The sequence below is a fragment of the Strix uralensis genome, chromosome 8 (genome assembly GCF_047716275.1).
Source record: "Strix uralensis isolate ZFMK-TIS-50842 chromosome 8, bStrUra1, whole genome shotgun sequence".
Lineage (NCBI taxonomy): Eukaryota > Metazoa > Chordata > Aves > Strigiformes > Strigidae > Strix > Strix uralensis.
Window position 1 is genome coordinate 19754022 of NC_133979.1, and position 20847 is coordinate 19774868.

General features: G+C 38.2%; 1 protein-coding gene across 3 annotated transcripts in view; it reads right to left on the reverse strand.

Annotated features, from left to right (window-relative positions):
• The window catches only part of ARHGAP29 (Rho GTPase activating protein 29), a 53386-nt gene that overhangs the window by 14713 nt on the left and 17826 nt on the right, over positions 1–20847 (reverse strand). For all 3 annotated transcript variants that reach the window (XM_074876549.1, XM_074876548.1, XM_074876547.1), the window contains exons 3-7: positions 13832–13975; positions 5066–5162; positions 4643–4715; positions 718–778; positions 96–233 (exon numbers count right to left, since the gene is read on the reverse strand). In XM_074876549.1, coding sequence (XP_074732650.1) covers positions 96–233; positions 718–778; positions 4643–4715; positions 5066–5162; positions 13832–13975 — 513 coding nt within the window. The remainder of the gene's footprint in view (positions 1–95; positions 234–717; positions 779–4642; positions 4716–5065; positions 5163–13831; positions 13976–20847) is intronic.

Genomic DNA, 20847 nt, shown 5'->3' on the forward strand with positions numbered 1-20847 from the left:
AAATCACATTATTGACAGTCTGCAGCACAGAGGCCTAACAGCAGATTTAATTTCATCATGACAAAGCTGATTAAACGCCAGAAAGAGCCACTCACCCAAGCTAAGCTTTTTTTCTACCCATGCGACTACATCCTTGGTATATTTTGACCATGCTTTAGCATAGGACAGAGCTGATTCAATTCCACTGTCATTTCTCAGGAGCATGCTATCAACCTCCTCCGCTCGAAGATGTCCTGAAAATAAAGCATTGAACACAACGAAGTGAATTTTAGACATGGCCACACACTGAGAGCAAAGCCAGTATTAGCCAACTGTGAATGCTTAAGCAGCTCTGATCTTGAGTTGGTCTTTAATGCTAGTTGATTCTAAACAGAACTGACAGAGGTTTTAGAACAAATTAAAGGGTCATAGTATTCTATCTGGAGTAGTCATATGGTCAGCATAACTTTCTTAAAGAAAGTGACCCAACAAAACACCAATCATATGATGACATACAGAAGTGCTTCTGGCCTTGGTTTTTTTCCCCCGCCCCCCCCCCAAAAAGCAACCCAGGTTGGTTATTCACAAAAGCATAAAACCTCTGCAACAGCAAATTTTTTACAGTAAAGTTTTAATGGCAGCAGAGGTGTAAAAGAGTGACCAAGCAACTTATTTACAACATTTTACAAGATGAAAACACAGATACACAATGGTATTTATTAATATTAAATGACCTACCTTGAATATCATCCCTTTCATGCAGTGAACCCCCAGACTCCACAGAAAGATTCTCAAAAGACTGGTGTACAAGAAACAAAACATTAAGTTAGGAAAGAAATGCTTTCACTAGAACTGATAGGCTAACAAAATAAATGGCATCATCTGCCCCTTTTTCTGCAGATAAAAAAACCCCCTGTACTGTAACGCGCTCTCATCTAAGGTATAATACCTTCTAAGCTTCCACAGCTGTCAATTGAGACATAATAAATAGCAAGGAATCATTATATACCTTTAAATAAACAATCTTGACAAGCTGTGATGGAACAGTTGTTTAACAAACCAGGTTGATATTTAAGTGACATCCAGCTTTTCTTAGATCCCTACCTATCTTTCTAAAAGCATTTCATACAGACCTAGTATCATATACATATGACACCATCCTACATGCCATTAGAATCCTTTATTTCTTCCTCAAGGGAATAAAGTGACTAGTAACACTTGCTAATGAAGCCCTGACAGTCAGTACAACCTGACAGAATTTCATCCAACAATAAAAGGAATTTAGCACAAGATTTCATCCCTACCTTTGCCCTCATGCCACATTTAGCTACCCCTTTAATTGAGCAAGTTGAACTATTTGTAGGACTGTGCTGTAAACCAGGCCACTGAACAAATTTAAATGAATGAAAAGTTTACCTGGTAACCACCACCCCCTTCTAAAAAACAAAAACAAAACCCAACATAACTCTACATCATTTTAAATTAATAAACTACTCTTGAAAGTTCTGAAGCAGCTAGCAGGCAGAAGACAAAGGCTGAGAAATAGCTGCAAATTGGCCTTAAGCTTTACAAGATTTAGACTTTGGTGCTGTTTTATTTTCAGACCTAAAGCTACAATGGAGCACAGTAACAATGATGCAAGTAGTTCTTTTTTGTTTGGTTAGTTTTTTTAAATGTAAATGGACACAGATCATAAATCACATAAAAATCCCTGGTTTACTTCACAGCAAAAGCAGCTTTTCCATATACCAAAACATGCAAGGCATTAATCATCAGTTACATTGAACAGAATCAAACTACAGTCTAAAGAACAGTTCCATTCCTAAGAAACTGGAATACTAGTACAATTGCTGTTTAATAAATGAGTGTTTCAGTAAAATGGAAGGGCTTTTTCAGAACAAGTGGGAAATCTGTCCAAAGCTGTCTATCAATGAAACAGTAAAAAAACCCCAAAAGTCTGAATTCAGAGATGGCTCAATATTCTGTTGCACAGAAAGCCTGAACATTCCTAGATTTAGTTCTGATTTGGGTATAAAGTATTACTGTCTTCAGGTAGATTTTGAAGTGGCATACAGTTGTTAGGGAAGAACAAGTAAGAAGAGGAAAAAAACCCCATACTTTATATTAATTCAGGAGGCACTTACAATTCTGGTCCTAAAAATTATTTCCCATTCTATAAGACGTAAATCATTTCAGTCCTGAGAACTGTTCACTCCTTGCCAGTAACTCAGGCACACAGTTTAGTTAGGGCAGCTAATCAATGCTCATTCATCCATCCACATTCATGCCACCACAAATATGTAATAGCACATTTTAAAAGCAAGCACATGGACAACTACTTTTACTTACGTCCTACAACTTCTTATCAGAACTTGACCCATACAGCTTGCCCCCTTCAAGCATCCAATGACTCATCCCAGTGAGCTGAACAAAAATTTAAAAAGCCCAATTTCTAGATAGATTTCACTGCTCAGTCTTTTCTGCCTTTTTTTTCCTCCATTACCCAAGAATTGTCACCCTGACAAGAGGCAAATCTCTGCACACATTTTGAAAATTCTACCCTTCTTTATTATGCTCTCAGATCTACATAGCATCGAATAGCATTCAAATAGCTTGTTGAGTAATGAGAAGTCAGACATGCCTGTCTCGTCTCTTCCAACATATTCTAAAACTCTTCTGTTTTTAATTAAGAAATATCTTTGCTTCCACCTTGTACTTCTGGTTGTACTACAAGGGCTAAAATGAGAACAATTACATTTGCTAAGAGGGGGTATACATATCATTTAACTTAAGCTTCCAAGTGGAATGCCTGAACTAAAGAATGCAGACTCCCCTGCAGCCAGGAGAAGCAAGATCATCTCCCTGCTCCCCATCCGACCACCCCCACCCCCCCCTCCTCTTAGAGCAATCCTCAACAGCTTAGTTAGGGAGGTGCCTTCCCTAACAGGCAATTAAAATCTCTCTCCTTAATTAACCCTCAAAGCATTTACATGTTAAATTCTACCAAAATGTTATGCTCTAATCTTTCTAAGATACAGCTAGCTGTTATGTTCAACCACTGAATGTACACATTTACAGGAATGAAAAGTTAATACAGCTACTTAAATATTTTGCATTTAACTCCTCCTAATACTCAACTCCTAGTTGACCTCCAAATTGCTCTCTGAATTGCAAAATCAAAAGTGAAATGCTTCATTTGTTAAATGTATATTTATTTGCATGAATGAAAATGCACTTTAATTTAAGACAGATTTCCAAGAAATTGAACCATGTTATCCTACCTGCTCCAAAGTTTATAACTGTTCCCTTCCACATTAGGAAAAACAAATGAGACTACAAAAAAGGGGTTTTAAATCTAAGCTGGTGACTTGCAGCATCTAGAACAGAATTCCTTCTTCATTTCACTATGTTCTAATTTCCCCTTGGTCTTCCCCCACCCCCATGTTCAGCAGAGTGATCTTTTAGCTAAGCATTCACTTCAAAATAGAATATATGGGACCATCTTGTTCCACAAGAACACATTTTTACATTGCAAAGCCATTACAAGATTGAAATGTTGGCAAATTCAGCACCTTCCTCCTGCTGGTGAACCCATTAGCTGAAATAGTACTTGTTCAAATCATCTCATTTAAGTTACATGAGATGCCTGGCTTCTATGCTATTTTATTTCATACTTTTTATCAGCAACCTAATCCTCTGATTCTAAGTCTGCTGGAACCAGTTTTATGAGTAGCCTCCTTCCCCTCCATGTTGTTTGTGAAGATGAGTTTTGTAGCAGCTACAGAGGTAGAACTTCTGTGATCATCCATCTTTCTCATGTGTGTTATCAAACATAGTGAAAATTTAGAAAGACTACTTCTCAGCTATAGCTTCACAGCATTGCTATGATCAAGCTGTGTGAAGGAATGCTAAGCCCTAAGTACATTTCAATGAAGCCTTTAAAAAACACCACGATCTAAAATTTTTAACCTTGCTACAACTTAGCTTGTCATACACACAATTATAAACTGCATTTTCTTTGCATGTAACTTTTGATTTGACTTGATTTACTTGAAAGTCTGCTTCTAGATACACAAAAAATCAGCACAGAATTTGGTACTGAGCATTTTTTAATCTCACCTTCAAAGTGTTTAAAGGGGAGTTTAAAACACTAATGTTTTTCTTTGACTACCTATAAGTTGACAGTGCTATTTCAGTTCTCTTAGTGAATTGTTGTTGAAACAGCTACAGCACAAACTGGGCTCTGGAAGAAGAAAAGGTTATTTTGTAATGAATATTAGTCTTTAAAAGCCAAAAAGAGATCATTAAACCTTTAGCTTCTACGTCTATCGGGTCTATTCTAACCACTCCATCATGCAAATCATTCAAGTATCTTACTTTTAAGTATTTAGTTCTTTTCACTTAATCAATTTAAAAATCTCAAATATGATTACAGCAGGTTATCAAAAACATATTCAAGCACTAGCCCCATTGGCATTTAGAACTGAGAATGCATTCAAGTATCTGTAACCTTGAACGCATTTTTTTCATGGGTTTAATCTTGTTTTAAGACTCAGAAGACTCCAAGTATCCCAGCCCCAAGATTCACAGAGTTTCAGCGGAAATGAAAATCTCATTTAAAAGATACCATTCCACACTCCAAGAGAACATGTTTTTAGCCTACCCGACTTCTCCGAGATACAGGAAGTCCCAATGACGAGCCATTGTCTACATCTCCCATAAGGAAGTCTGAAACACTGCCAGAAAAACAAAGAATTCTGTTACTTTATTACTTCACCTACCAAGCAATTTCAGATCACTGAGAACAAAAATTTAGATAGTGTTTCTAATATCTTTTAGAAGTTCTGCAAACATTTTTTAATAATAGTCCTATATTCCCTGCAATTTTTATACCATTGCCTGTTATAAAGAAAAAACCAAAACCCAAACATCCAATCCGAGCAGTAAAATTGTTCTGGATGTGGTTAATTTAAATTAGTTTATCAGCTAATATTTGTCCAAAAGAAAACTGAAGTTTTTGTTGTGTTTAGTCTTAATTTGATTCAGCTCCACAGAGCTCTTTAAAAACTTCTGGATTCCAACTTACACGTTTCCAAAGGTGAATGCCAATGTTTCAATGGAAGAAAATATTTCACTGAAGAGTTCTCTCTTGTTTTCTTCATTAACTTCTTTGAAGTTCACCGCTTAGGAAAAAAATGAAAACCAAAGGGTGAGAGGTGGGGTCAGTCAAGCAAGTTTACAGTTAAAGACAAATTTTATACACAAAGTCTACAGAACATGCAACATTATACCTTTCTGAACAATTGAAAAAACACAGTTTTAAGGAAGATTTATAAGAAAGTAAACACTAGAGGAAAGCAATTAACGCAACCCAGATGCTTCCCACAATGAAATCAGATTAGTCTCTCACTTCCTATATCTTCTCAGTCAAGAGAGCAGCTTTGTGCGGGACACACGATGGTAATGTGAGAGTAAGAGAAAAACAGTCATTTGCTAGCAAGAGTGAAATCGCAGCAACAGCACAAAGCAGCTCACAATAGCAGTCAAATATTTGAAAAATGGTATCTTTTCAGGGTAGAAATTTCAGAATTTGTAACAGGAGCAGTTGTTTATGGGGATGCCCCCCTGTAACTGTATGCGATCCTGTGTACGTATCCAGACCACAGGATTTCTGGCTTGAGTACAGACAAATCGAAAGCTATCAACAGGTAGCGTCCATTGCAAACCCCTTTAACTATCAGCTCCATAGTCTGGCAAAAGTCCCTCAGTTTTGCCTGTTAAAAATGAGTAAGAAACTCAGTATAACTATCATTGTTCCCCAATAGGAAGAGAAGCACTTCTGGACAAAATAAATGGTTTAAACTGGTGATGAAGACAAGTATTTAGCCACTCAACACTGAGCCTTTAACATGCTTCCATGACAAACTGGAATAATGAGACAAGAATGAATCATCCGGAGTTTCTATTAACAACTACTGGACAAGGGAGAAGAGAGAGAAAGGAGGAGAAAAAAAGCACAACCATTTTTGTCTGTTTCCAACTTAACTCCTTAATCATTGGTGACTGGGAATATTTTTGTAGAGAAGTTGCATACACTCCTTCGAGCCAAAGCTGAGCCCTCTGGATACAAGTTTTCCCAGTTTTACATTGCAAGAAGTGACAATTTCACATTAGTATTTATTTTCAAAAAGTATTTTTAAGGAATGAAATATTCTTACTTATCCAGATGCTCAAATTACTTACGCTGTTTCAGAGGTACTACAATGGCACACATACAGCTATTCACCCCTATTCATCACTTTCTGCAAGACCTGTGACAATGTTAATTTATGTAACCTCCTTACATTTCAAGTACAAATGTGGAAATAATGGCCTGCAATGACTTCTAGAAGTAGCAAAAATTAAATCACATTAAAATGTTGCCCATTCTATACACATTTTCTTAGCAAATTAAAATAACAGACTTTAATCTTTAAAAGTATTCAAACTTCCTGCCAGGTGCCTAAACACTAATGGGTAACAAACAAAGAAAGTACAGTAATCTACTCCCCCATTAGACTTCCTTTGCGAAAGGAAAAGTTTTTAACCAGTAAATTAACACAGTTGAATCCATTCCTTTTTACACAGTGTGCTAACAGGCCTGATCAACATTTTTATAACAACTATTTCTATACAAAGTTATTACAGAAAACACATATTCTTCTCATGGGCTATTTTCACAACTACTTGCAGATCTGGAAGAGTGTGTTGTAATAAGCCTACAGAAAAAAAATTGCCACGTATTACAAAAATATTAACGGCCTCTGTTGCCACAGTTCACTGCTAAATTAAGGCTTCTCCTACCTCTTCTTCTACACTTCTTAATTACATTAAAAATGCCCCTGGCACCTTTGTTTGAAATGAGACTCAATCGAGCTTCACAAATGATAATTTTTTTTTTAACAACTTTGTAAATAGGAGTGGATTTCTTTATGTTTTTAAATTCAGGTTAGTTGAAAATCTCAGCTTTTCAGAGATAACACTGCTTATAAATCTAAACTTCCCATTCCAAAGCATTAAGCAACAACAGTTACTATGAGATCTATTGATTACCAGCCACTAATGAGTGGAAAAATCATTTGAGTGCTGGCATGAAACACCGTTTCAAAACTAAAAGGAACCACCAAAAACTGTCTATACATTCAAAGCACTTACCACTGAAACATTCGTATATCCATTAGCTGCAAGGTCTTCAGAGAAAGAGCACTTCTTTCACTTTGCTAACAAGACATTAATATAGATAGCCTCTCCCTAAAGAAATGCCGTCTGTTTCACTCTGCCTTCCTGTTCCAGGAAGAGTTTTTTTAAGCTTTACACTTTATATACCAGAGAAATCCTTTCTTTTCAGGATCCATCACAGATGGAATAACCAATCTTGAATTTTTCAAAATTACCACTTCGCCCAAAAAAGGTTAGTCTAAGGTCTTATAATTCAGTGGAATACAAACAGCTTTCTTATAGCTTACTACGACTGGAATGCTGATGTACTTAACATCAACTTTAAACCATGCACGCTCCTTCCCCAGGACATCCTGACTGCACACAATAGCTACTGACAACAATGAACTATAGTAATCTTTCCATGTCTGGAAATGACAGCTATCTATCTATAGTTCTACAGATTTCAAAGCCAGTATACAACTTAACAACACTTCTAAGTAAGAGTTCAGATGGCACATAACGAACTTTTAAAAAAATCATATGATAACAATACATTAAAAATGGGGAATCCAGCACCTGAAATGCAAGCCTAGCCTGCATTAAAGTGGATCTATATTTCCAAAGCTAGTAAAGCTGTCTTCAAACTGAGGTAGGTTTGACCACCTCATCAAAATGCTGCAAGACACTGCAAATTTCAACTCTTGGGTCATGCCATCAAAAGCTTTCTTAATCAAGCACAGAGCAGGCTGGCGAACCAACAACAGCCATGGAAGTTTTGGAAGCCAGAATCCCAGGAGCTGAAGCAACGCCTGAGGACATTTGAACAATGCTTCTGAAACTATGAAGAGGCCGTTATCTGTCAAGACCAGAGTGCAACCAGGGCCCTTAAAAGATGATGCTTAGCCAGCTCACAGCAACCACTGCACAGCACACAAGCTTCTGCGATGCTCTCTTGTCCCCTGCCAGTCAAAATCAAGGCAGCACAGCCCAGGAAATCCGGGGACACAGCCATGCCAGAGTCTGCAGGAGTTTGCTCGCTTGCTCTTTCCCTCTCCCCCACAGACACGTGCAGGACTGGCAGCAGCAAAGCTACCTTGCCAGCTGTCTACAGAGCCTGGACAAGTCTAAACTACACCAGCTTGCAGAATTTCTCTTTGCAGGTCAATCGTCTCATACCTAATAGATGGATACAGTAATACCACCCACCATCTCTTCCTTAGACAGAAATATATCTTCAATCCATACTTTACTAGCTGACTTTTACGCAGTAAGCAACTGGCTGACTTGTTGGAACTAAATGTCTTTGCAACCAATTTTCTGTCCTTAAACTCCCAACAGTGCTTTCAAGAAGCTTTCAGAACTATTTCAAAAACAAAACCATCGCCCAAACAAAAAAACCCCAAGACCAAAAAACCTCCCTCTCCCAAAACGAAGAGTTGTAATACTTCTCATTATTATCTCTCATCTTTAAAAACATGTGTAAAATCCAGGGGGAGGATCCTGAGTAAAGAGCACTACTACGCAGACTGGAAAGAAGTAGGAGAGTATTCTTGGCATTTCACAGCTAGGGAGGAACAGCAGGCTGTCCAGGCCCCACTGTTCTACTTTTAGTTCTCTGTGCCATATAATTTCACCAGCCTGTACTTACTATCAAGTTTGGCAGCCTCCCCAACTTAAGCTGGATGCCAACAAGACAAGTTTGAGGAACTGTTTCCTACTCCCTCCAGAATAAATTTTAGTCTGAATTTACATCACAGATGCACCAACAAAATTGAAATGACTTTATCTTGCTAGAGATATTTAATGATGCAGAACTATTAGAAAAAAACATACCTAAAAAGGGAACTTCTACAAGACAAGTGCAAATTTCAGCTTTACCAGGAATCTGTGTTCATTCTAGTGATTCAGTTAAGTCAAAAGGTGCAATTTAGCGCAAAAGAACAGCATAAACTTGAATTCAGCATGGGATCAGGCCATCAACTATTTAAAGAAACTGAGAAAATAACAACCATGAGTATGATGGTGTGCCAGACTGGGAAATGATTTCCAGAAACAGGAGTCTAAACAGGTTCCAGGCAGGACGCTTCAGTAAGTCTCAATTCTTCCAGATCAAGTGAGGTGTCATTTAAAAGACACTCTTCATGAAGCACTCAAGTAAGTATGTACAAGTAGCAGAGTCCAAGCAAAGAGGCTCAGTGAACCATGTCATATCCAAGATATAACCTGAGAAGGCAAGTTTCCTCCCTCCCCCATTTTCCTGCAACCTCAGTCTAAAATGGTAAGTCTGACATTATCTGTTCTGCCAAACATCATTCTCTGTAGCAAGATTAAGATAATATGCTATCACTAGTTTTTCCTTCAGTCTGTGCAAAAGCAAAAGCATTAGACATCCAAAGCAGAACTACAAGCACATTCATATCATTCCCACTGAAGGATCTGAGAAATGGCCGAGAGGCTTAAAGGAGGGGCACAAGCTCTCTAATTTTTGCTAGCGTTCAAAATATTCCCGCTTGCAGTAATTTAAAGGGGATGGTCTGTCTGCACTGGACATTACATTTGAAATGCAGTGCAACTTGTCATACTTACAAGAGTACTTCACAAGCCAGAGTCACTGACAGTCCAGTTCCAAAGTTATTGTAACTGATTTCATTAAGAGCAAAGGCAGTCATTTGTTAAAATAACCATTTCCCCTTATATGAAGTTCCAAATACAGACTAGATTAGAAACCCTGGTGTTAATGCAAAGTTCAAAAAGGTCTTTCTAGAACCTAAACCAATTACACTTCTATTTCTGATGGCGGGGGAGGGAGTAAAATTAAAAAAAAAAAAAAAAAAAATCATGTAAATTCCAGCTTGTTTCTATTTCATTCTCTCCTAAATAAATATCAGAAGTTTTCCACGCCAGGTTAATCTTCTTCCTAGTCATAAATCTGACTACAGATACAGAGTACTTCCACATCTTTTTATAGTTCTGTCCTCCGATGACAAGAAACAGATGAGTCAGATGAACTTCTTTCATAATGTCACATTAACACTGCCTGGGAAGACAGAGGAAAAAGGATACTGGTTCTGTCCTACCAGCTCCTCACATTCTTGTACCTTCCTGTTTATTCAAAAGTTACATTACTTCTAATGAAATAACCACAGCTGAAAACCTGCGAATGCGTGTGTTACTGACAGGCCCCTGTAAGCAAACTTGAGGCCTGATATGCTTACAATTCACCACAACATGCTGTATTTTTACTTCAGCTTCCTCAGTTCCAGCAGTCACACATTTCAGTTTTAATACAAATACAGAGCAGTCTGATTCTCACACAAAAACCAGCTGTAAACACTGAACAGGTGCTAAAGACAAACTGACTTCACATTTACCACAGGTTATGCTGGGCAGAGAGGCAGGCCGTTTTCATACAGCAAAGGTTTTGCTGCTCTCAGAGAATTAGGACCGAAGTACCAGTCAGAAAGAGCTGCAGCCCAGTAACTCCTGGTTTCCATCTCCAGACACATGAGGAATACAATACACGGCTGAGCAAACACTGACAGACCTTACTAAATTCTTCATGTGAAAGCACTTATTTGTATGAAAGGGTACAAATATTGAGGCAGAACTGACTGAGACCACCTTCTTTAGTGTGATCTGGAGCTCCTTTTCCTTGTAATTAACTTGGGAACTCCACAAGGCCAGGTCACACCACAGTGGATCACAAGAACAATGGCTTGCCACAGAGCAAGTTTGTGTTTGCTTTAGCCTAAGAACAACCAGACAGTTTATGCCAGCCTCTCCATTCTAGGTCCAGAGCGTATGCTGCTTATGAGACAGATTAATAACTCAATGAGAAATTGGTAAGAATGCTATGAACAGAAGTTGCATGCCATAATCTTTTATTCCATCTGAAAACCCTTTTTGTCTATTTATTCAAGCTGGAAGATCTTTGTATCAGATCAGCACTGTGCACCGTATCATCACTGTACTTTGGATCCTGTAGCAGGAGTCCTAAAGCTAGATTTTCAGTACTGTTAAACCATTGCCAATAAGAAAATTATTCACAGAGTAACGTAACCAAGAAGGGGAAAAAAAAAAAAAAAATCAGTCAAAACTTGAGCTCAGTTTCAGCTCAAGGACAAAGATTGTTACCATAACAAAATCAACTCCTTTCATGCCTTTTTTTATTCAGAGGTATCTCATCATACAAGATGATATTTAAGGCAGTTCAAGTGAGCTATGGCTGAACACAGACTTTTCATATGTACCTAAAGTATGGTCTTACAATTTGACCCACTTGAACACATTTGACAGAAAACTGGAAGACATGACTGTACTGCTTTTGTTTCAAATGGCATTCTTACAACAATAAAGAATAGAGTTACTTTCAACATTCTGTAATTATACAATATGCACAGTGCTTTCCTAGCAGTGGTTTTTCTTTCCACCTAGAAAATAATGCAATCCTTCCAAGACTGTAGTTCCTCATAAACTCAATGTATTAACAGTGAGCGAACTCTACAACACAATCTTAGTAGTTAAGTTTATTTCAAGTGCAAACATATTAATTATATGAACTAAAATCTGTTTAGGGGGGAAAAAAACTAAAAAGTATTTATGAATATCTGTATTGCCAAAAAAAAGTCTTAGTACTAAAGTTATTTCTTCTGCTCACTATCAAAAGAAGTGAACAAATCCTAAAATAACTATTCAAAGAAGAGCTACTCAAACCAGGCAGGAACAGATACATGTAAGAAAATGTATGAAACACCAATGCATCTGCCCAAGGTTCAGTGTTACTGAAACAGTATGATGGAACAGTGTGCATCGAGAAAAAAATATGTATGGCATCAAATTCAGAACGCTGCAAGTACTCTGGAGGAATGGATTATGTAATTCAACGAAGTGCTTAATTCTCCACTTCAGAAGTAGAAGGGTAGGAGGGAGAGTACAAAAATCTAGATATGGAAAACTGGTTCAGCACTAGAACTACAGGAAATGACCTTGGACTTATCATGGACTTTAAATCAAATACTAAAATTGACAAAAAGGCCAAAATAATTATGGAATCAGTCAACAATGTTACCATGTGAGACAAGGACAGTAATTCTACCACTTTATTCTGTAATGGTAAACTTGGACATTATAGACAGTGACCAATCTGCACTGGGGCACTGCATATCAAGAACAACCTCAATAGACTATGTAGTCCAGAGAGAATAGATATTATTGCAATAGTTTTTGAAAACACGATTTAGCAAAGGTTGATGTAATTTGATTTATTTGCATACTTTAAGTCCGTTCTCCTCACCATTTCTTAAATTAAAGCAAGCAGTTGAACATGGTCCTGTGTCCACTGAAATTAGGGGGCAGTGGAAGACACACAGTAATCTTACCGTAACACTTAAGCATGGAAACAGCTTGTCTAAGGTGGATGTAGAATTACATTCAGTAAACATTTAACCTGTTCTCACATGTAAATATCTGATTACCATTGTACATGTGTACTTAACCCTTCCCAAGATCAACAAGACAAACGGCAACCTCTCAGGGATACCCTCTGCATTTCTACAGTTAGGTACAATTCTCTAAAGCAAGTTCAGAAATTGCAGTCATAATCCTGTGATCATTTCAAACACAAGGGACAGATCTATAGGAAACTCCACATGTAGCAGGAAGAAAATACGAAGTGGGCTGCTAGTACCTGCCAAGATCAAACTCGCAAAACTATATATCAATAGGAAAAATCCATAAGAAGCCTGGAAGAATCCAAGATACAGGAATCAGGCAGCTAAACACATTAGTATTTTAACTGATATTACTACTTTACTCAATCAGCACTGTATGTTCAGACATACTAAGATAATTAGGAAGCAAGGGGAAAAATCCTAGAACAAGGAGAAAAACTAAATTATATGTCTCTGAAGGGAGATATTCCACATGATTTAACAGAAGCAAGAGGTAGAGATTTATCCCTACTCAAAGCATTCTCCATATCACAGAAATATACTGGACTTATTCCAGAGTAGGGAAAGTTGCAGTCAAAGGTTACACAGAGAAGAAACAGCTATGGTTTATGGGGCTGGAGCAATTGTGTGCTTCACCATTTGCATTTGTCTGACACACACAGAACTGCAGCAGCAAAGGCCAGCAATAAAAAGTATATGTCTGCAAGGGGTTTTTTTGTTGCTGTTGACACCTTTACCATGCTTATGATCTGTTTGTGGAATTTATAACTGTTAGGCCATTCAGATTTGGATTGCTCATTCAGGTATTTCTTCATTTGATATAAATACAACACTATCCCTACAAATTCATAGAACTGAGCAAAGATTTTTGGCAAATCTCTAAGTGGATAAATGCGAAGTTTATTATTCTGCGATACATGGGTAAAGAAAAGCTCAAGATCAAAGGCTTGTGCTTTTGGAATTCAGTGTGGGTTTGCAGCTAGCTTCCTATGAGCAGGATTTTATAAGATCAGCAGGAGAACAAGCTATTTAATATTAGTTTTCGCTTAGAGAAGGTATTTTTAAACAAGTGTTAAGGTATTACTCTTAAAAAAAACCCTGTTTCTTCTGTATACATAGAATCCTATCTATAACTCAAAGCCAGAGTCAATCAAGTCAGTAATTACAATTTTTCAAGAATATGAAAGGTAGTAATTCCTTACCTTTTACTTTTGCAATAACTGTTCCTGCAGCACTAAGAATATCAACTGAGTTTAGAGTCTGGTGTTTATTTATCACTGCTTTTAAAACACGTAGCAACTCCCCCAGGCGTTCATGTACTACCTGATGCAGGCCATCTTGATTTTCTGAAAAAAGTAAAAGGAAAAACTGTATTACAGGAAGAAGACTGTAAAAGACAACTAAAAGGAGAAACAGTGAATTAATACCCAATCACACTACAAACCACTCTGATGGTATTCAACTGCACTGAAGTCTACATTATATGGATGCTGGGCCTGCTTAGAACAAATAAATTGTTAAAAATTAAAGTTATACTAACATTTGCCAACAGTTTACTTGCAATGTTGTATGCTGTTTACATATAAACTCATTTCTCCCCAAAAGTCAAGCAAGTATGCTTTAAAAAAAAAAAAATAAAAAGGACTCTACCCCAATACCCTAGGGCTTCTGAATTAAATCATCTTCTGTTTATCATGCCATTTCATCAACCACCATTTTGATAATTACATATATTCAAAAAAGAGTATCACAAAAGCAGATTTGGATTGCTCATTGGATATTTCTTCACCTGATACAAATTCAACACCACAAAGATTTTTGGCAAATGTTGGCTAGCTTTTAACTCAAGTGTCAGTCCGATCTTAAGCTTCTCTAATATATAAGCCTAGATCTACACAGGTCTGTCTTTCAGCATGTCAGTCCTAATAAAGAAGTTGAACACCTAAATTATTTTGCGAATTAGGCCTAATCAGAAAAATTCTCAAACGAGCACACATACAGGGCAATGGTTTCTACAGCATATGCCTCTTGCTATGCAATCCTAAATCTTGCCCCCCTCCACCTGATTTTTTAAGAAAAAATAGTTCTTGTTGCATACATGGCACAGGTTAAACCACAATCTCTTCCGTTCTGTTACAGAAGAGGTGCTGGTGCACGGAATTAAAGTTTCACATGCACTAGAGTGCTGCGTTGCAAGTTGTGGTAAAAAGCTTTCAAATTCAGGAAAGTCTAGCTTATGAAAAAGAAAAAGAGGATCTAATACAAGCTGACTCACTTCCCCACCGAGCAAAAAGGAATGGCAATTCTGTGTTGTCTGTGGCCATGATAACAAACAGGTCAATACAGACAATTACAGTACAGTGCAAATTGATCCAGTGTTACTCAGAGAACAGTTTCAAATATAAGTCATTTTGTTCTGGCTACAAGACATTATGTTTAGGCTAGAAGCACCTAAATTTTTTCTAAGGAGTCAGTGAAGTACAACATGACACATCAGTACAGTATATCACTACTGTCAGGTGGGGGCCTACATACAAATTACATGCCATAGGAGGCTTGCTTTTGCACTTGATACAAAGGACCACTGTGCTTCAAGCTTTATTCCCTAGATGTCAAACATCAACAGATTTTTTTCAACTCACAGTAGCTTATATATGGTCAAAGGTAAAACCTTGGCTCAGGAAACAGACTAAGGCAAAAGCTGGATCAACCATTCACGGGCACTTTGTGCGTTTTTTCCTGCTGGAGAGGAGTAGGAAGCTCTGTCTGTAACAGGACACACACAAGTCTAGGAAAACCCATCTTACACAGCAGTAAATTAAGAAAGCTCTATGTAATTTATTAAAGAAACATAGTTGTGGCTTTATCTTCATTTACATGTATACATAATGGTTTTTTACTGAGGACTCGAACACAGCAAAGGCAAAAAAATATCAAGAGGCTGGTACTAAACGTGGCTATGATTCAGTACATACACGCTAGTTGCAGAGGTAGTTTATGACAAACACACATTGATGTAAAGGCATTTTACAGCTCAAAGCTTGGAACTTAATGGAGAAAGCAATCTGGGCTTGAAGCAGTTTCCATGCAAGCAACAACAGTGGAAGCTGGGACCTTGGATAAGAGATGATTTACAGGGGATATGGAAGAATATTAGAAAATCATGGAAGGCATGAAAATAGCGGGTAGAATCAATCACTTACCAATGGCTTTCAGTTAAATATAACGCACCTAAGATGATTAAACAGAGCAAGCAGGAACCAGATGCAAAAACAGAAAAGGGTGATTCTTCAGAGACCTGGGGAATTTCTTGCCAAAACACAGCAGTGGCACAAGAAGTTTACATGGAAACAAGGAGAGACTGGACAAGTTCTTCTAAGTATCCCTGTGGGTTACTAATGAGACAATAATGCTTTACCAGGTCAGGCCATGGGTCCAGCTAGCCTGTGTCTTACACAGAATTGGGCAATACTGCTTAGAAGACTGGAAGAGGCTGGCTGCTTTCTGCAGTCCAGTCCCCCAGCACCCACAACTGCTACCACACAGTTGTTCCTGTGCACTTCAGTAACTGCTTACAGACCTAATGTCTTTGAATTCACCTTCTGAACCTGCCTCCACAACTTCTCACTCAACTAATCCACTCCTTAGTCTACTGAACTACTAAGCATTGTACTAAAACAAACAATGTAACCTGCAACAGCTCAAGAACTCCCCTAAGCAGACAGGGTTCAGAGGATATGTCCAACTTAGCATTTTTACTTTTCTCTAGCTATTCACTTTTGGCAGTCATTGGAGCTCAGACACTGAGTTAGACACAGCTTCAGTTAAGCCAGCATGGCCACTGTCACTTTCTAACACTTGGAGAAATTCTATAGCTGTCAAAATGAAACCAGATAATTTTAATTGTCCCTTTGGGCTTTAATGCATCAAAGCCTCAATTGTACTCCATCAGTGCAAGAATAAATGCTGTTGGGAGTACTGGCCAGCTCCAGGCAAAGGCAATGGGGAAAAGGAAAGACAGCAGAGCTGTATTGATGCCCACAAACCCAAAGTGAATCAGACAAATATATCTGAAATTTATAATAATGTGTTCTTTTCAGGAAATAGGATATTAGATAAAGGTAATTTTGATTAGTTCATTAAGAAACATGTCCAGTGTGCAGACTTAAGTTTTGAAATAGTTATAGAGGAGGTAGTCCATGAAGACCATGTCTCACCTCTTCTTACAATCCTCCAGAGGCAGACAAATATTCCACAATCCTTCATTGGGAATAATGATTTATATTGGCAGGACTGGGACAGATAGGCTTTTATGGAGGCATTTGAAGGCTATAGGACACAAACCTTCCACATCAACTGTCTCTGTCTAACCAGAATATATGCAGTCCTCACAGGAAGGGCATGAATATTATGATCAACTGACTAGAGATGGTCTGCACAATTTGACCAGAACCACAACTCTTGCCTAGCCAAGATGAAGGTGTCCCTGTCCCCTGATGCACATCCATCCACTTGTGGCTGGAGACAAAAGAGTTCCTAATCATGTGGTCAGGAAAACCCACGCACATACCCCATAACCAGGTCCTTCTGGTGATATGGTGGGTAGACTTTTAGACCCCTAACGAGTAGGGGAGGGGAAACAAGGCAGGAAAGTAGCCAAACCAATATACAGATTAATCCCAGTTTGGGAGTCCTCAGGAAGGAGTGCATCACAGGCATATGACAAACTGCATGAATTATGCTGGGGAGTTCAGTGTGACCCACTACAGGCTTGCCATTACAGGATAAAACAGCCTCTTGAGGTTCCTTACAGGTTAGGTCAAGGCAAAAAAAACCCAAAAAACCATACAGAAGACTAATTAAAGCATACCTGATGCCAAAATGCAGTTTCTTAGTATTAAGATTTGATAACATCTTACCAGACCAACTGAGTTGGGGGAAAAAAGCAAAATAAGGGGGAGGGGAAGGAGAGAAAGAGAGAGAAAAAAAACCCAACTTAAGGGGGACAAGCCTCTTCAACTCTGCAACAGAAGCAGCAAGCTTCAAAGGGAAATACAAGCTGAAAACAACTGCTGAGTTGAATTAGATGTTTATCATACCATCCAGGAGAACACTATCACTAAAATAATGCATTCAAGCATAAGATTAGTTATTTGTACTCTCAAAAGCAAAGGTCTGGCTACACCCAAGTGAGATTTCTTTGTATTCCATCACTGTATTATTTGTTTACAAAATATCTGAAACATTGTTTCTGTGCCTCCAGAAGACAAGCTGTCTGTGACAGTAGTGTTTGGAGAGGAGTGGGGGCAGAAGCCATCAGGAAACACAACTACACTCCATTCAGCGACTGCTACTCACCAAACAGACACTAAACCAGAGATTTCCTGTTCAGGACAGGTTTATGAACCCCAGATAGTACACCAATCTAAATATGCCAGATTAACAGAAACACAGTTTTAATACTAAGGAGTCCAAAAATGGCTAGGAGACCAAAACAACAGTAGAGCAAATACTGCTTCAGCGAAAAGAATGCATGAGGAAATGTGTCTCCAACAAGTTCCTGCAGCAATTTAATCTAACTTAAGCAGTAATAAAAATTAATATTTACTTTCAGTTTTTCTTCTGTCCCTTGTCTCACTGCACACATTCATTTATCTACATGAAGTCAAGCAGGAAATGCCTCCACCAATGGATGCTACAACAGTTTTAAAAACCTCTCTTAAGCTTAACAACACAAATTACAGTACTACAGAAGACTAGTTAGTACTTGGGACCAGAGGACTGCAACTGCCAGTGATCCTGCAGCACAGAGGATCTCTCTGGGCACATGAGTTCAGATGTTTGCTTAGGTGACTACAGTTTCCTGGAATCTCCTGGAAGAATCAGTCAGCCCTCTACCCCTCCAAAAGAAAAAAAAAAAAAAGAGCTCTTAAAACTGGAAAAAAAAATTGTCTTGGAGAGCTTAGTAGCCTATCTGTGAATCTTCTTTCACTGGAGTTTAAACTGTCATTTACATTAGCTGAAAACAAGCTCTCCCAAAATGTAAAGGTAACCACATGAAAGCATACTCTGTAGGAGAAGTGGAGAAAGAAGAATAGGGTGAAAAAGCATGTATTCAAATCTACTGCACAAGAATGATATAACAAAGCAGCTGGGAAGCATATCAATATTAGTCAAGCCATTTCAGTAGTACACTGTTGTCATTAGCATCCCACTCCTCGATGGTTTCGGTCACCACATTCTATAATCACTCATCCATCTTTAATATAAAATCAGCATAAACTACCTATTTTCAAAGTTTAGGTATTTCTCAACAGAAAGCCTTTGTTTAGTAAATATTAGCAAGCAATAATGGTCTTACAGCTATGGATTCTTTCATGCAAAACAAAATAAAATTCGCTCATCAGGCTTGTCAGCGCCAGTCACCCTCCCTGCCAAGTCAGGGCTGGTCACAATACATGCAGTCGGGAAAGGCACTGCTGTGTCAGTTGGCTGGTATTCTTTTGTCTGACCTGATTTATTGTTGGCCCAACCATTTCTGTAGCTGTTTATTTCAACAAATGTTTGTTAGGACAAGTTTAAATATAGACTAACATTCAGTTTTTCCTCTCCACAGCCCTTGCATATCCTACATTGATGTACAGATCCATACAGAAAATGCATGCACCATCCTGCTTACCGCTTCTCCATCTAGAACATTAACTCTTTCTGACAGCAGCAGACTCTCCCTCTACTACCCAATTTCCACCAGTCATAAGAGAAGGGGAACCACTAACACAACTATTGTTTTGCTGTGGCTAAAAGTTTGTTTAGAACTGAAGCTGGTCACAGGATAGGAAAGATAGGGTATTGATCTAGATAAACCAAGTAAAAAGTAACACATCCATGAAAAATTCTTGAAGTCAGATTACATATGAGACTTTCAAAGCAAGTATTCTAGTTCACCCCATCTAATAAGCCCCTGCTTTCCATAAGAAGCTTTTTACAAGTAGAAAGATGTGATGATTTATTTCATGTATTCAATAGCTTTCAAGAATATTACACAGTGAAAGATACTATCAGCAATGAAACAACCTGCCATGCATACTCTCTACAGCCACAAGTTTATATACATAGACCTCTCTTTTGACTGTGGGGGGAATATATATAAACTCACCTCACTTGTGAAAATCTTACTATAAACAAGGTAACTTGCACTTTTGCACAAATAGTTTCTCCATCTGCCCTCATGAAGATGATTGAATGCCTTGTCTTTGATAAATGTCTACCATGAACTCACTCACTCTATGGATGGTACCACCAGTTTAAAAAGAGGAATAAACGCAACTAGATGAGAACACTTAAATGCCAGCTGTGTACAAAGCCACTGGGCAACAGCTAGTGGCAGAAACTAACCATCACCCTCGCTAGGTCTAAGTCCCCATTTTGAGAACTCCCTTTGTAAATTGCTGCTTTCCTGGGATCAGCTGAGCAGTATGTACTGCAGCCTCCCTTTTACTTCCACTGAAATACAGGAGCCTCAATTCTGGTTTTAAGTACCACTTCAGATCTCTATAAATCCCGATCTCCTTCAGAAGAAAGGGAGAAGCCAGACAGAACAGTCTTGCAGGGTGGTGGCAAGAACAAGCATACAAACTGGGAAGCAATTTCCCCAATATCTGAATATCTGGATCCATAACTTTTTATTAAAGTTTCACCTTATGTAATGCAGTCAGCTCCTCATTGCTTTCAACCTTGGAAGGATCCAGAAGAAATAAATTTGATAACCAACATTTCAATCTGCAAGACCAGTATCTTGGCTAAAAGACTGTCAACTCTTATTTACTAACTAACTCTTTTGACATTAAGGTAAATTACATCCTGTTTCCATTATGTTACACAGAAGGATTACATGATATCAGTAGTTATGCCACCTAGGTCAGGGGAAAAAAAAAAAAAAGTCAGCATTGGAATGAAGCTGATCCAAAGGAAAACAACTTTAAACTAAAATCACATCTTCATCAAAGTCTGTATTGTGTACTAGGAAACTGTCAGCACTCAGTTCTGAACCTGATCCAGACTATGAGACTTCCCAGTGAGCATCACAGAGTAGGCAAAACAATCATACAACAATGAACTGTGTGGAAATCACCTAATACCTACATCTGCAGTTTGGGAAACAGTCCTAGATTAACCCACCATTCTATTTTTGCCCTCCTCCCCCCATCAGCCCCATTCT